Source organism: Canis lupus, chromosome 24, assembly GCF_011100685.1.
Source record: "Canis lupus familiaris isolate Mischka breed German Shepherd chromosome 24, alternate assembly UU_Cfam_GSD_1.0, whole genome shotgun sequence".
NCBI classification, from domain to species: domain Eukaryota; kingdom Metazoa; phylum Chordata; class Mammalia; order Carnivora; family Canidae; genus Canis; species Canis lupus.
Genome location: NC_049245.1, coordinates 35,363,098 through 35,376,717, shown reverse-complemented (window position 1 = coordinate 35,376,717; position 13,620 = coordinate 35,363,098). Strand labels below are relative to the sequence as shown.

The following is a 13,620-nucleotide window of genomic DNA, read 5'->3' as shown; positions in this document are numbered from 1 at the left end:
CTTGGGAACCTGGAAAGCTGGGGACCTGGGGGCCTGGGAACCTCGGAGGCTGGGAACCTGGGGACCTGGGAGGCTGGGAACTTGGGGACCTGGGAGGCTGGGGAGCTGGGAGGCTGGGGACCTGGGGACTTAGGGACCTGGGGGGCTGGGGACCTGGGGCCTGCAGGTGAGCCCACACCTGGCCTGACTTGGGCACGTGTTTGCCCACAGCACACCAAGCTACAACTACGCGCCCAACCCCGACAAGCACTGGATCATGCGCTACACGGGGCCCATGAAGCCCATCCACATGGAGTTCACCAACATGCTGCAGCGGAAGCGTCTGCAGACCCTCATGTCGGTGGACGACTCCATGGAGACGGTAGGCCACCACCACCCCCCGAAGCTCCAAGCCCTCCCCACCCTCACCCAGTTCAGAGTGTCATCAGCAGCAGAGGAAGGGAGACAGAGGCAGGATGAGCAAGCAGTGTGACGGCCCAGGGAAGTGGCCGTGAGCGGTCCTGACAAGGCCTCTGCCTTCGTGACACCTCCCTGCCAGGTCTGTTCTGTTTGGAACGGCAGCCACGTGGGGCTTCTCACATTTTTTAGCAGCTTTGAGATAAATTCACATACTATATTATTCACTCAACATGTGCTGTTCGGTGGTTTGAATATACTGGCAGAGCTGTGTGGTCACCACAGTCAACTTTAGAACATGATCATCACCCCAGAAAGGAGCCCCAAGGCCCTTAGCCATCACCCCCCGGGCTGCCTCACCCTTCTTAGGCAGCCACCAGCCTGCTTGGTGTCTCTGTGCACCTGCCTCTTCTGAACACTTCCAATCAGTGGATTCACACATTACAAGGTCTTTTGGGTCTGAGGTCTTGCACTCAGCATCACATTTTCAGAATTCATCCATGTGGTAGCACGCATCTTCCTTTTCATGGCTGAACAGTATTCCATCGTATGGTTATATAAATTTTTTTAGGGATGCCTGGGTGGCTCAGCAGTTGAGCATCTGCCTTTGGCTCAAGGCATGATCCCAGGGTCCTGGGATCGAGTCCCACATCGGGCTCCCTGCAGGGAGCCTGTTTCTCCCTCTGCCTGTGTCTCTGCCTGTCTCTCTGTGTCTCTCATGAATAAATAGACAAATAAATCTTTAAAAAAATTTTTTTATTTATCCATGGCTATTTAATTTTTTTTTTTTTTAAGTAGCCTCCACACCCAGCGTGGAACCCAGTATGGGGCTTGAACTGACAACGGTGATATCAAGACCTGAGCCAAGATCAAGAGTCAGGCACCTAACCAGTTGAGCCACCCAGGCACACCATGGCTGTTTAAATTTAATTAAAATCCATACAGTTTAAAATTCAGTGCCTTGGGCGTAATAGCCGCATGCAAGTGTTCAGTAGCCGCATGCAACTGGTGGCTGCCATATGGGACAGCACAGATACAGACATTGCCAGCACCACAGAAAGTTCTGTCAGACGGCACTGTTGTAGATCACCAATGCCTGCCCCAGGCCGCAGTCCACCTTCAGCCATTCATTCATTCATTCATTCATTCGTTCATTCAGCAGCATTGGCTGCGTGCCAGTGCCATGGGATGCAGCAGGCAGCAAGGTGAAGGAGCCCCCGCCCTCCTGGAGCCCCAGCCCTCCAAGAGCCCCCATTCTAACTCAGGGGAAGATGAGCCACAAACATGCATAAGAGATAGAAGAAGAGAAGCACTGTGAAGAAGGGGGGCAGGAAGCAACAGGCGGTGGGGAGGCTGCAGTTATAAATGCATCCATCACAGGGACCCCCTTGAGCAGTGGGGTGCAGCGGAAATCCAGAGCCAGGGAGGGACCCGGGAGCACGTGTTCCTCCTCTCCCTCGGGGAGGCCAGGCCAGCAGGACTCACGGTGCCCACTGCCCTTCCCTGTGCCCTCACCGCCCCGCCTGCATTTCAGATCTACAACATGCTGGTTGAGACAGGCGAGCTGGACAACACCTACATTGTCTACACCGCCGACCACGGCTACCACATCGGTCAGTTCGGCCTAGTGAAGGGCAAGTCCATGCCATACGAGTTTGACATCAGGGTCCCATTCTACGTGAGGGGCCCCAACGTGGAGGCTGGCTCACTGTAAGTGCATCATCACCCCCTCCCAGGGCCCCACATTTCCAGGGAGGCCTGGAGGCTCCAACCCATCGGCTTCCTGGATGGGCGAGAAGCAGGTGGTTCAACCGGGTAGCCCCAAGCCACTCCTTGGGTGGCACATGATTTGGGCAGGTGCACCTCGGTGCCAAGTGAAACAGCGATGGTGTCACCTGGGGTGGGTGCTGACACATTGTCTACCCCTCTGCTGGGGAAGGAGAGACCAGGGGCCGTTAGCATCCGTGAAAACAGATTGTGGCGAGGCAGTGTGCCAGGGAGTCAGGGAGCTGGGCTACGTGTGCGTCACCACCAGCGCGTGGGAAGGCCGCCTTGGTTCATGTCTGGCCGGGGTGATCCATGGGACGGCTGTCGGGAGGAACCCTGCCACTCAGTCGGGGGGTGTCCACCAAGGTCAGGGGGGCCAGCTCCGGCCACAGCGCAGAGGGAAGCAGTTTGCCTCTCATCCTCCTTCCAGGACACTGTGGGCCCTCAACCAGCATCGTCCTTGGGCCAACCTTTGAGATGCCATGTTCTGGCCCCAAAAATGCCACATCTAGGGCAAGGAGAGGATAGAAAGGCAGGTGATCGTAGCAGCAGCTTCCTCAGATCCCCATAGTATGGAGACCAACTCAAATGGTTTTCTGAAAGGCAGATAAATTGCTATTAAGACACTTCTGTGGCCTGACTTCCATCCCTTGGAAGGAATGCTTGGAGGCAGTTCTAGAAGGTGGCTTGTGTGGGTTCAAGGCTAGGCCCGTCACTCCCTGCTGCCCGCCTCAACAAATCCCTCCCTGTCGCTGGATCTCAGGCTCCCGTGTCAGGAGAGCTACGATATGAGGCATGCTTATCCAGCTGTTCTTCAGCCCGGGTCTGCCGCGTAAGTCATGTGAGCACCCCAACAACCCCGCGGGGTAGGCGCTGCTGTGACCCCGTTTAGTGGGGACGCACAGAGCTGAGGCTGCCCGAGCTCACGTGCTGTGGCCGGGAAGGAGCTGGGAGCTTAACCCAGGCAGCCTCTGCTCCTGCCGCTCTGCAACCCTGAGCCTTCCCTGTAAATGGAAAGAATGAATTTGACCCACTAAAGACTCTACAGGCATTGACCTTACGGGTTTGGTCAGCCTCAGAGTCTCTGATCTGGTTCAGAAGACCCCAAACCACACCCCACATGGACAAGAGAAAGAAAGTGCTAATGGCAGGCTTGGGGCTGAAGGCTAGGATGCCTTTGGTTGCAAAAACAGAAGCCAGATAAGGTCTCCCTTCCCCACACCCAATAAAAAAGAGATGAAAGGAATATGGGAACTAAAGTAACTGGAAAGTCCAAGGCTAGTTGGCTTCAGGCATGGCTGAATCCAGCAGTCCCACAATCACATCAGGAAGCTTTCATTTTCCATCTCTGAGCCTAGCTTCGTCTGAATCGGCATCGTTCGCAGGCAGGCTTTTCTCTCATGGTGGTAGACTCCCCGTGACTCGCAGCCATCGGTTTAGGAAACCAAGCAGTGGTTCCAACAAGGCTTGAGGCTGACTCTCACCAGCCTGGCTTGGGTCACGTGTCCATCCCTGAACCAATCACGGTAGCCGGGGCGATAGAAAACCTTGAGTGACCAGACCAAGTACATCAGATAGTGGAATCTGGGTGGAGCAGGGTGCTGTGCCCTCCAGGCAGGGCCTGGATGCTGGGGGTGCCTCCCACCTAGTCTTGGGGAGCAGGACCGCTGGACACCCTCAAGCCAACTCATCTGCTGGTTGCCAACATTCCCCTCGGTGCCTGCTTACCCAGCAGTCTTCTCCAGCTCCCTCCACCTGACAGATTAAGTTGTCACGCCCTCGGGCACCTCCTCCAGGCGGCCTCACCCCCTGCAGCCCTCCCAGCACACCTGGCTGCCTGTCCAGTGTCCACAAGGTGCTGGGCTGGGGGGAGGAGGAGGAGACAACTGAAATCCTAAAACCCAGGCCTGCCTCTCAACTCCAGGGAATAGGGTGGGGGACACCAAGCCACCTGGATGGGGAGTGCGGCCACGTGGCTATCATTCATTCAACAGGGGCCAACCCCTGCATTGAGCACCTCCCTCGGGGCACCTGCCACCACACTGGGAACACCTGCAGGTGGAAACAGGAGACAGGAGAAGTGACAGACGCATGGTAGAGATAAATAACAGAATTTGCTAGGCTAACCCTTCCTGAGCAGCCCCAGTGTATTCTAAGTGTAAAAGTGCTGGGAATACAGAAGTGAGCAAGACAGACGGAAGCGTCTGCTTTCCGATTAGATTCTAAACAGGCAACAGACAATAAACCAGGCATATGAGTAAAATATAGAGTAAATGGGGGTGATGAGGCCTCAGGGCAGCGGCAGGAGCCGGGAAGGGCCTCGTGATAGTAATCTATGCTGCGTAACAAAGCGTTACAAAGTGAGCAAGTAAACAACACACTGTGGTATCTCGCAGTTTCCCTGGCTCAGCAGTCGGCCCAGCTCAGCGTGGTCCTCTGCTCAGGCTGCAGGCAGGACTCGGCAGGGCTGGAGGCTGGGCCGGGGAAGGTCGTTCAGGTGCCAGCAGAGGACCTGACGTCACAGCGCCTGCCTCCCAGAATATTCACCACGCATCCTCCTAGGGGTCTGGTGAACTAGGGCAGCCTGCATCTTCACAGCCAACCGAGGGGAAAGGAGACAAAGGGACAGCTGGCAAGATGAAGTTGTGTAGCATGTAACGTCCCCACCGTGTGGCGTCTCATCACCTTTATCGGATCCTGTTGGCTTGGCCCACTCACCCCTTGGGGGTGAAGGGGTGGCGCACACAAAGGTGTGCAGGCTGGAGGGCACGGGTCGTGGGGCCCCTCGGAGGCTGTCACGGGCTTCTGTGGTAACTGTTGAACAAAGAACTCAGGGTGGGGGAGAAAGTTACTCTGGCATCTGGAGGAAGAATGTTCCAGCAGAGGGAACAGCGAGGACCAAGGCCCTGAGGCCTGGCCAAGAAGAGCAATGGGCCAGGGTTTGCATCAGAGACAGGTGTGGGGGCAGGTCCAAGGTCTAGAGTGGCTCTTAAAGGTGGGAGTCCTGTGTTCGGGTAGTGGGAGGCAGGGAGGACGTCCCCAGCAGAAGCAGCGGCCAGGTGGAGGCCTGTTAATCCTGGTACCTGTGGTATGTGTGGAGGGCACAGGGGGTGCAGGGTGGAGAGGCCTGGGGGTTCCACTGAGTTGGGGCTGCAGATGGGAGCCTTGAGTCCTGGGGTGCTGGAGAGGGACAAGATCACAGCTTCCCCACCTTCAGGGCGTGGGCCCCTGGCCACTTCCATCCCTCCGGCCACCCTTCTCCCAAGCGAGGCTTGGGCACCACTGCCCGGGTGGCCCAGTCCTCTCGTCCCCCTCTCCCCCAGGAATCCCCACATCGTCCTCAACATCGACCTGGCCCCCACCATCCTGGACATCGCCGGTCTAGACATCCCCTCGGATATGGATGGGAAGTCCATCCTCAAGCTGCTGGATACAGAACGGCCTGTGAATCGGTGAGGAGGGGAGCGGGGCTGGTGCGGGGGGGTAGGGGTGCCCGGCTCTCCGCACTTCGTGGGTCTGAGAGGGGCGCATCCCCAAGAGTCAGGAGCTGGGGCTCTGGGGTCCCCGATCCCGCCGACTTACCTGCCACGGGAAAGAAGGATGTTCTCTCCCTAAGGTTCCATCCTCCCCTCCGGGTTACGGCCAGGGCGACCCGTTGACGACCCTCTCGGGCTACAACCCTGTAAAACTTCATAACAGCAGGCGTGAACGCTCATTAGCCATTTCCTTGCTCTGAGGACTTCGCGGAGGATTTACCATTTTGATCATCACAGTGACGGGAGGCGGGGGGGGGGGGGGGGGGGGGGGGGGCATTGCTATGATCCCATTTTACCAAAGCAAATGCTCCCAGAGATGTGGAGCGCCTGGCTGGCCGCCTCAGCGAGTGTGGGGCCCACTCTGGGCATTTGGTCGGGGCGGGGGGGGGCTGCGCGCCCCTCACTGCCCGTTGGGCTTTAATGCCAGCTGGTGTCCCGGGCACAGACCTAGGCGTCCTGGCAGCAGAAGGGGGCCCGGCCCGGTCATGGGAACAGCAACTAGACGGTGGGAAGGTGAGCGCCGTGGGGCCTGGCGTGGCAGCAGCGCCACCTGGGGGCCGCTCTGTGAGTGCCCGCCGCGCCAGCCGCCCCGACTGGGGCCTCACCTGCCCTCCCCGCCTGCAGCCCTGGCACCTCCCATCCACATCTGGCCGCCCTGCAGGGGGGACCCCTCTCTGGGCCTCCTCCGTTTGACTAGGGGGTTTTCTGAGCTGTGCGGGCGTAAAGCAGCGCATTTGGGTCAGCAGGGGCGCTGGGTGGGGAGCCAGGACACCTGGGAGTCGGGTGCAGGGTGGAAGCTTCCGCTGGCAGCCTGAGCCCCTGCCTGGGAAACAGCAGTAGAGTGAGATCCTATGAAACGCACACTCTGATTGCACGAGTCCAACCGCAAAGGATCAAAGAGGATACACCCCACCCCCCCCACCCCCCCCCACCCCCCCCACCCCGCAAAACCCAAAAACCTTTGACCCTGCCCATTTCCGCCCCATGTGCCTTCAGACCTGCGTCTCCAGGGAGGATGCAGCTCTGCTCAGTGTGGGGCTGTGAGCTTCTGGAGCCCTCCCGGCACCCCGCTGGGCCCCCTCACCCCGACGGCCCCCAGAGCCCTGGGTCTGTGCCGATCATGGACCCAGGCACCTCCCTGCTTCTTGGGAGTGGGGGGAGGCGTGAGGCCCCCACATTGATGAGAAGGTGGACATGTGCTTCCCTCCCAGGTTTCACTTGAAAAAGAAGATGAGGGTCTGGCGGGACTCCTTCCTGGTGGAGAGAGGGTGAGTGCCGGGTCCTGGGGCCCACTGCCCCTCCCAGGAAGCTCCCCGCAGCCCCACCTGTGCCCGTGGGGTGGGAGAGTTAGTGTCCGCAGCCCCCTGGACAACTTCCTGGAAGGAAGCCCGTTCACCCTTCCCGTGGTTGATGCAGAACTTGCGTCTGAAGACCACATGTCCCTCCAGACGTGTTGTCCCGCCTCCACCAGGGCTGAAAAGTTCTCTAATTTCTTCCCGACTCCTGCCATCTGGGAGGTTTCTTATAAAGTTCCCACATTGTAAGCCTCTGAACAACCAGGAGGTGTGGCCAGGCCGGACTCCTGTCCTCCGTGATGACAGCGCCCCCGGGGGGAGGGTGCGCGTGGGGTACCCCGCTTGTGGGGGGGTCACACTCCTCCTCCTCCGGAGCGTGGAGGCCAGCTGCACGTCCCACTGTCTGCCCCGCAGCAAACTGCTCCACAAGAGGGACAATGACAAGGTGGACGCTCAAGAGGAGAACTTCCTGCCCAAATACCAGCGCGTGAAAGACCTGTGTCAGCGCGCCGAGTACCAGACGGCCTGTGAGCAGCTGGGCCAGGTGAGGCGGCGGGCCGCTGCGGGGCCTCCTGTCCTCCCTTCCATCTCAGGGCTGTCCCTCCCCCAGGCCGTCCCCTCCCCCCGGGCTGTCCCTCCCCCAAGCTGTCCCTCCCCGGGCTATCCTCCCCCCCCCCACCACTATCCCTCCTCTGGGCTGTCCCTCCCCCTGGCTATGCCCCCCAGGCCATCCCTCCCCCAGGCTGGCCCTTCCCAGGCTGACCTTCCCCAGGCTGGCCCTCAGGCCCCCAGTCCACAGAGTTGGTGAGGTCAGGGCCTCCAGGGTATGGTGTTTTGCTGATGTGTGACACCCCAGGTGACACTTGGTGGCACAGGTGACACTCAGACGTGGGAGAAGTGCCGTGTGGGCGAATGTGGCTCCAGCTCCCCGCAGCCCCTGCTCAGCCACTTTCACGGAGCCGCTGCGGCCTCTGCACACACACGATGCCCCAGATCTTAGTCCCCTTGCTGTCACTTCACTGCCTCTTCCTGCTGGCTTTCCATTTAGATGAGAAATAGGAAGTTGCCTTTTTAAATAAATGAGGTTTTTAAAAAGTGAGCTGATTGCAGGAGAACTGCCAAGAACCTCGCCACCGCACAGTAAGATGGCAGGAGCTGTGACGTTAGATGGCAGGAGCTGTGACGGGTGTTAGAAGGGTCTGTGCTCGGCCTTCCTGAGGCCTGGAAGGCCGAGGCGGGCTCTGGAGGGGGCGGGAGGGCAGGGCCGAAGGGCACAGGGAGCAGGGAGGGTGGCCCGGCCGAGGGGTGCAGGCCGCGCGTCCCCGCCTCGGTCCCCCGCCCACTAGTGCAAGGCAAACAGGCCTCCGTGTCCCCTTTCTCACCAGCAGCCACGAGGCTTCCGAGGCCCAGGTGGGCCCCATGCAGGTGGCTCCTTCTTGCTAGACTCAGAATTAGGGCCGGGCCATCCCATGACCGTGCCCCTTCCCCCCGTTGTTGCTGAGCCCCCGGGCCCCCCTACCCCATGTGGGGGGACGTACTGTCTGGGAAGAGGCCACTCTGTGCCCTGGACAAGAGCTGTGGGTGATGCTGCTCCCTTTGCTGCCGAGCGAGGTTCCAGGCCCTAGAGCCCTGGCCCCAAAGGTCCCTAAATGTCCCCAGCAGAAAGCCCTGCCGTCCTGCAGCTGCGTGCGGGGGAGATGCCCGAAGTGGTTCCAATTTCAGTTCTGAGCTACAGGGACTGAGGGGCCGGGGGCCCTGGTTCCCCTGGACTGTTCCGTCCCCCTCGGTGCACTTCTCCCCCATCCCCCGGCCCAGATTGGGGGGTCAGGCAGTCCCAGGGCGGGATGGGGGCATAGCAGCAGCTTCAGAACATGATCAGAGCATGTTGTTTACCCCAAAGGACAAAATCCCTGGAGGTGGGGCCCGGAGCAGCTGGGGAGGCGTCCGTCCCTCGCCCCAGCTGCAGCCTCCAGGACCCCCCGTCCCAACAGTCACCCCCCGGGGCAGGACAGTCGTGGCCCTGCTGGCCGAGCCACCCCAGGCGGCTGAGGCCCTAAGCGTGCTGGCACTGCCCCTTCCAGGAGTGCCCTCCCCAGCCCGGGTCCCTGCCGTGCTCCTCCCACGCAGACGTGTGTCCGTCCATCACTGAACACGCAGTTCCAGGAAGGCCAAGGCCGAGACCCGCAGGGGGTGCTCCCCGGGGGATGGCAGCGGGGTGGAGGCCACCAAGGCCCGGGAGCCTGAGGCCCTCGCGTGTCTTGCAGAAGTGGCAGTGCGTGGAGGACGCCTCGGGGAAGCTGAAGCTGCATAAGTGCAAGGGCCCCGCGCGCCTGGGGGGCAGGGCCCTCTCCAACCTGGTGCCCAAGTACTACGCGCAGGGCAGCGAGACCTGTGCCTGCGACACCGGGGACTACAAGCTCAGCCTGGCCGGCCGCAGGAAGAAGCTCTTCAAGAAGAGTGAGTGTGGCCCCGGGGCCGGGAGGGGGCAGGAGGGGCAGGAGGGGGCAGGAGGCACGCTCATCTGCTCTTTCAAACAGTCCTGTGGACGCATGTCACCAGGGCCAGGTGGCCCCTAGGAGCAGGGACACAGGGCCTGCCGGTCCAGTGGGGAGAGAATGTGGGAGCACGCTCCCTGTGAAGGGGGACGGGAGAGGGCCCAGGGCCTCACAGGGCCCAGGGCGGCCCTTCCTCTGCAGCAAGCCGTCGGACGTTGGGAGCAGAGGAGCCGAGGTCAGATTTGCGTGTTCAAGGGACCCTCCAGCTGCCGCTTGGGTGGGCTGTGCAGGGTTGGGAGCAGAAGCGGGGCGGGGGGGGGGAGGCCAGGAGGGCAGCTGGGAGAGCTGGTGAGAAGCCTTGGTGCTCGGCCCAGGCTGCAGGAAGAAGGGATCAGGCTCTGGACGTTTCTGGAAAGCAGAGCTGTTTGACACGGTCGATCCCCATTATTTGTGGATTGCCTCCCTCTAAGATCTCCCTGTAGCCCCCAAATCAGTACTCAGGGTGCTTCTTCATCATTTACCGCATGAGCAGAGCGGCAGAAAGTTTTGAGCCACCAGCGTGCAGGCTCCCAGCTGAGCCCGAACGAGGCAGCGCTCTGCTCCGGCTTTAGCTCTCGTACCGCGTGTGATGAGCATCTCTTTCACGTCTGTTTGGTGTCACGTTTCGTCACTTTGTGCTTTTGCTCGGTGATTTCACTGTTCGGCATGGTGCTGACGTGCTGTGTGGTGTCCCGAGCACGGGAAGGCTGAGATGCGCCCTAAGGAGAAGACGCACCTGGGTGTGTCAGATTAGCTTACTTCTGGTGCTGTTGGCTGGGGTTCGGTGTTAAAGAATAATTAACTATATATATATAGATAGATTTTAAAGACTGTATTTATTTATTCATGAGAGACACACGAAGAGAGAGGCAGAGACATAGGAGCCCGATGCGGGACTCAATCCCAGAACCCTGGGATCACGACCCGAGCCAAAGGCAGGCGCTCAGCCACTGAGCCAGCCAGGGATCCCAGAATTAACAATACATTAAATGAGGTGTCTTTAAACAGAAATACACATAAAACAAGGTCCTGTCTTGACAGTGGACAAACATGCTATGACCAGAGGCTCGCGGGACCCCAACCCCACATTTCCCCTAGGAGCAGCGGTGTCGTGTCACCTAGCTCAGTGTTCAGGTGACCTTACAGAACATAACTCCCTCGAATAATCAGAATCAACCGTGCTCTGGATGAGTGGGGAGGAGCCCCCATCCCAGTGGAAGGAGCTCCCAGCCGGGGCCGAGGAAGACAGGCCATTAGAGAGCCACGGAGCAGAGAGCGAGGACCCCAAGTCCCCTTCCATCCGACTGCAAAACTCCCGTCACTCCGGGCCAGTTGTGGCCCACTGAGGTTCAGCTCCCCCCAGAACGCACCTGTGCCTGCAGCATGCTCCAAGGCCGCTGGGTGCGAGGCCTCGCTCTCGGGGAGACCCGGCCAGCTGGCCCAGCGGTGCCCCCTCCAGAGCTGGGCAGTTTCCCTGCCGCCCCTTCTCCAGCCCCCTGACCCAGGAACAAGAGAAGCCTGATTGGAGATTTTAGATCTAGGTGTTTTGTTCTTAATAGTGATAAAATGCACCTAACATAAAGTTTACCATTCTCACTATTTTTTTTTTAAGATTTATTTATTTGAGAGAAAGCATGGGTGGGAGGAGGGGCAGAGGGAGAAGGGAGAGAGAATCTCAAGCAGACTCCCCGCTGAGCACGGAGCCCAGTGCAGGGCTCGATCCCACAACCCCAAGATCACAACCTGAGCTGAAACCCAGAGTCGGACACTCAACCGACTACACCACCCCCCAGGCGCCCCTCTGTTTTTTGGTGCACAGTTGAGTGGCATTAAGCACATCCACACTGCTGTGCCACCATCACCACCATCCATCCCCAGAGCTCTTCTCATCTTGCAACACCGAAACTCTGTCCCCATTAGACTGAAACTCCCCCTTCACCCCCCATCCCTGGCCACCACCCTTGCGTCGCCATCTCTGGGGGTCTGAGTGCTGTAGGGACCTCATACAGGTGGAATCGTGCAGCGTCCTCTTGTGCCGGCTTATTTCCCTCCTTGAGGCTGAACGGTTCCCCGCTGTAGCCTAATTAGAGACCCGGTGTCAGGCGGCAGGCTCGGTGGCTCCCCGCCCTCCTCTGACCCGCGCACCGGTCGCCGAGCAGGTGGGTTAGAGCAGCTCAGACCCCAGCTGGCCGTGATCACTGGGATGCCAGTTGGTGCGGGGAAGCCAGGCGGGGCCCGCCGGCCCGGGCGGCCCGTGTCTATTCACTTAGGCTCCCAACACATCGGCAGCCCTGCCAGGTGCCAGGTGCTGAGGGAGCTGCAGGCCGGGCCTCGTGGGTGAGACGAGGTGTAAGCAAGGTCACTTCCCTCGGTGTCACATTCGTGGAGGACGTGAAACAGTGGCGTGGCCGGGGGAGACGGGTGGCCGCCCCAGGGTGGGCCGCTGGCTGACACTTACGTGAGAGCCGAGTGTGGAGAAGGAGCGGGTCCTGTGCGTGTTCTCAGTCTGGGGAGAGGGAGCACACGGGCCCCGTGGGTCCCAGCCCCCGAGAGCGGGCTGCTCGGCACACGGTTTTCCAGGCCCGGGGAGGTGGACAGGCCCAGCTTGTGACCTTGGACAAGGACGTCCCAGCTGCCGGGACCCGAACCACAGAGCGCTGCAGCAATGTACGGGTTCTGTTCACATCATCCTCCAAAGAGCCCTGCAGGGTGGGGACCGTCGTGAGAACACAGGCGTTAACCAGCTTGGCGGGGGTCACACATTTGCTCAGGATTCGCACCCGAGCGGTCAGATTCCAGAGCCCCTGCCCTTGGCCACGGGGTTGTGAGGCCCTCGGTTCCCAGTGTGGGGGTTGGCGGGGGCGCCCCTGGGACCCTGGGAACAACCCCCACGAGGGTGACCAGGAGGGCGAGGAGTGTGGCTTCAAGTCCAGGGAAAGGTTCACACAGCCTGGTCTGTAAAGGACCCGAGAGTAAATATTTGAGGCTTGGGAGGCTCAACAGCCTCTCAACTTCTCGATTGTCACTGGAGCCAGGAAAGAGCCATGGACTCAGCAGCTTATGTACCAGACCGGGCGGAGGGCCACTCGGCCTGAGGCCGAAGCTTGGGGACCTCTGGGTTCGTGGCTGGGGCGGTGGAGGTGGGAAATCCAGAGCACTGGCTCCTGAGCACCAAGACAAAGGGGCAGGGAGAAGCGGGTGGGTCTCCTTGGGGGCGCTCGTGGGCAGGTATGAGCCGCCCCGCAGGGACATCAGGCATCAGGGGTCCCAGAGCTGTGGCCTCCGGGAGGAACAGGCCAAGGACACAGCCTCCTGGGGCCAGGAAAGGCCCACGGTTTGGCTAAGAGACACCCCCCTCCCCACGCCGGACCTGGGCCCCCGGATCTTTTGGCCCGTGTGACTCAGAGAAAGAGTCTGAAAAAGAAAGATAATAAACATGTGGCAGGAGTGGGCCCCGCAGGAGCCCGCCCAGGAGCGCGAGCCCCGTCCTCGGGCCTCGGGCGCCCCCTAGTGGCCACGGGGAGCCCAGCAGAAGCGGGGCCCTGCGGGGCTCCAGGCCCTTCTCCAGAAAGATGCTCCAGCAGGAGCAGACCAGCGGGGTCAGACGATGCTCCGCAGGGCCAGACCTGAGCGGGGCGTGCAGATCCGAGGGCGGGGGACACTACGGGAGCAGGAGAACGGGCCGCCCGTCTACACCCGGGGGCCCGGGGCGGGCAGCCACTTCTTTGGTTCTCCCTTCAGAACCTGAGAATCTGCACTCCTACATGACCCCCCATCCCTGCTGTTCTCAAATGTCAGCAACTTGATCAAATGTGTCTTTTTAGTAGAAGATGCAAGAAATCCGGGCTCTGGCTTTAGCCCACAGGCCCGGATTTCCCTCCGTTTTCAGTAGCCGACTTAGAGCCTGGAAAAAATGCGCCCTGCCCTGTCTCACTGCCCAGCCCAGGAGAGCGTCCAGCTCCCACCTGCCAGTGAGACGCCGAAGCTAAGAGACCCTCCCTAAGCTGCTCCCTTTTCTATCCAGGAGGACGTGCTACCCAGCTTTGCTTCTTTTCTGGTTCAAATTAATAGGGTTTTTTAGTCTCTTAGTTT

General features: G+C 60.2%; 1 protein-coding gene across 1 annotated transcript in view; it reads left to right on the top strand.

The window, feature by feature from the left end:
• Positions 1 to 13,620, top strand: part of SULF2 (sulfatase 2) — an 88,731-nt gene that overhangs the window by 67,073 nt on the left and 8,038 nt on the right. Inside the window, 6 exon segments of the mRNA NM_001048090.1 lie at positions 211 to 361; positions 1,931 to 2,106; positions 5,487 to 5,615; positions 6,911 to 6,967; positions 7,409 to 7,538; positions 9,259 to 9,451. Coding sequence (NP_001041555.1) covers positions 211 to 361; positions 1,931 to 2,106; positions 5,487 to 5,615; positions 6,911 to 6,967; positions 7,409 to 7,538; positions 9,259 to 9,451 — 836 coding nt within the window.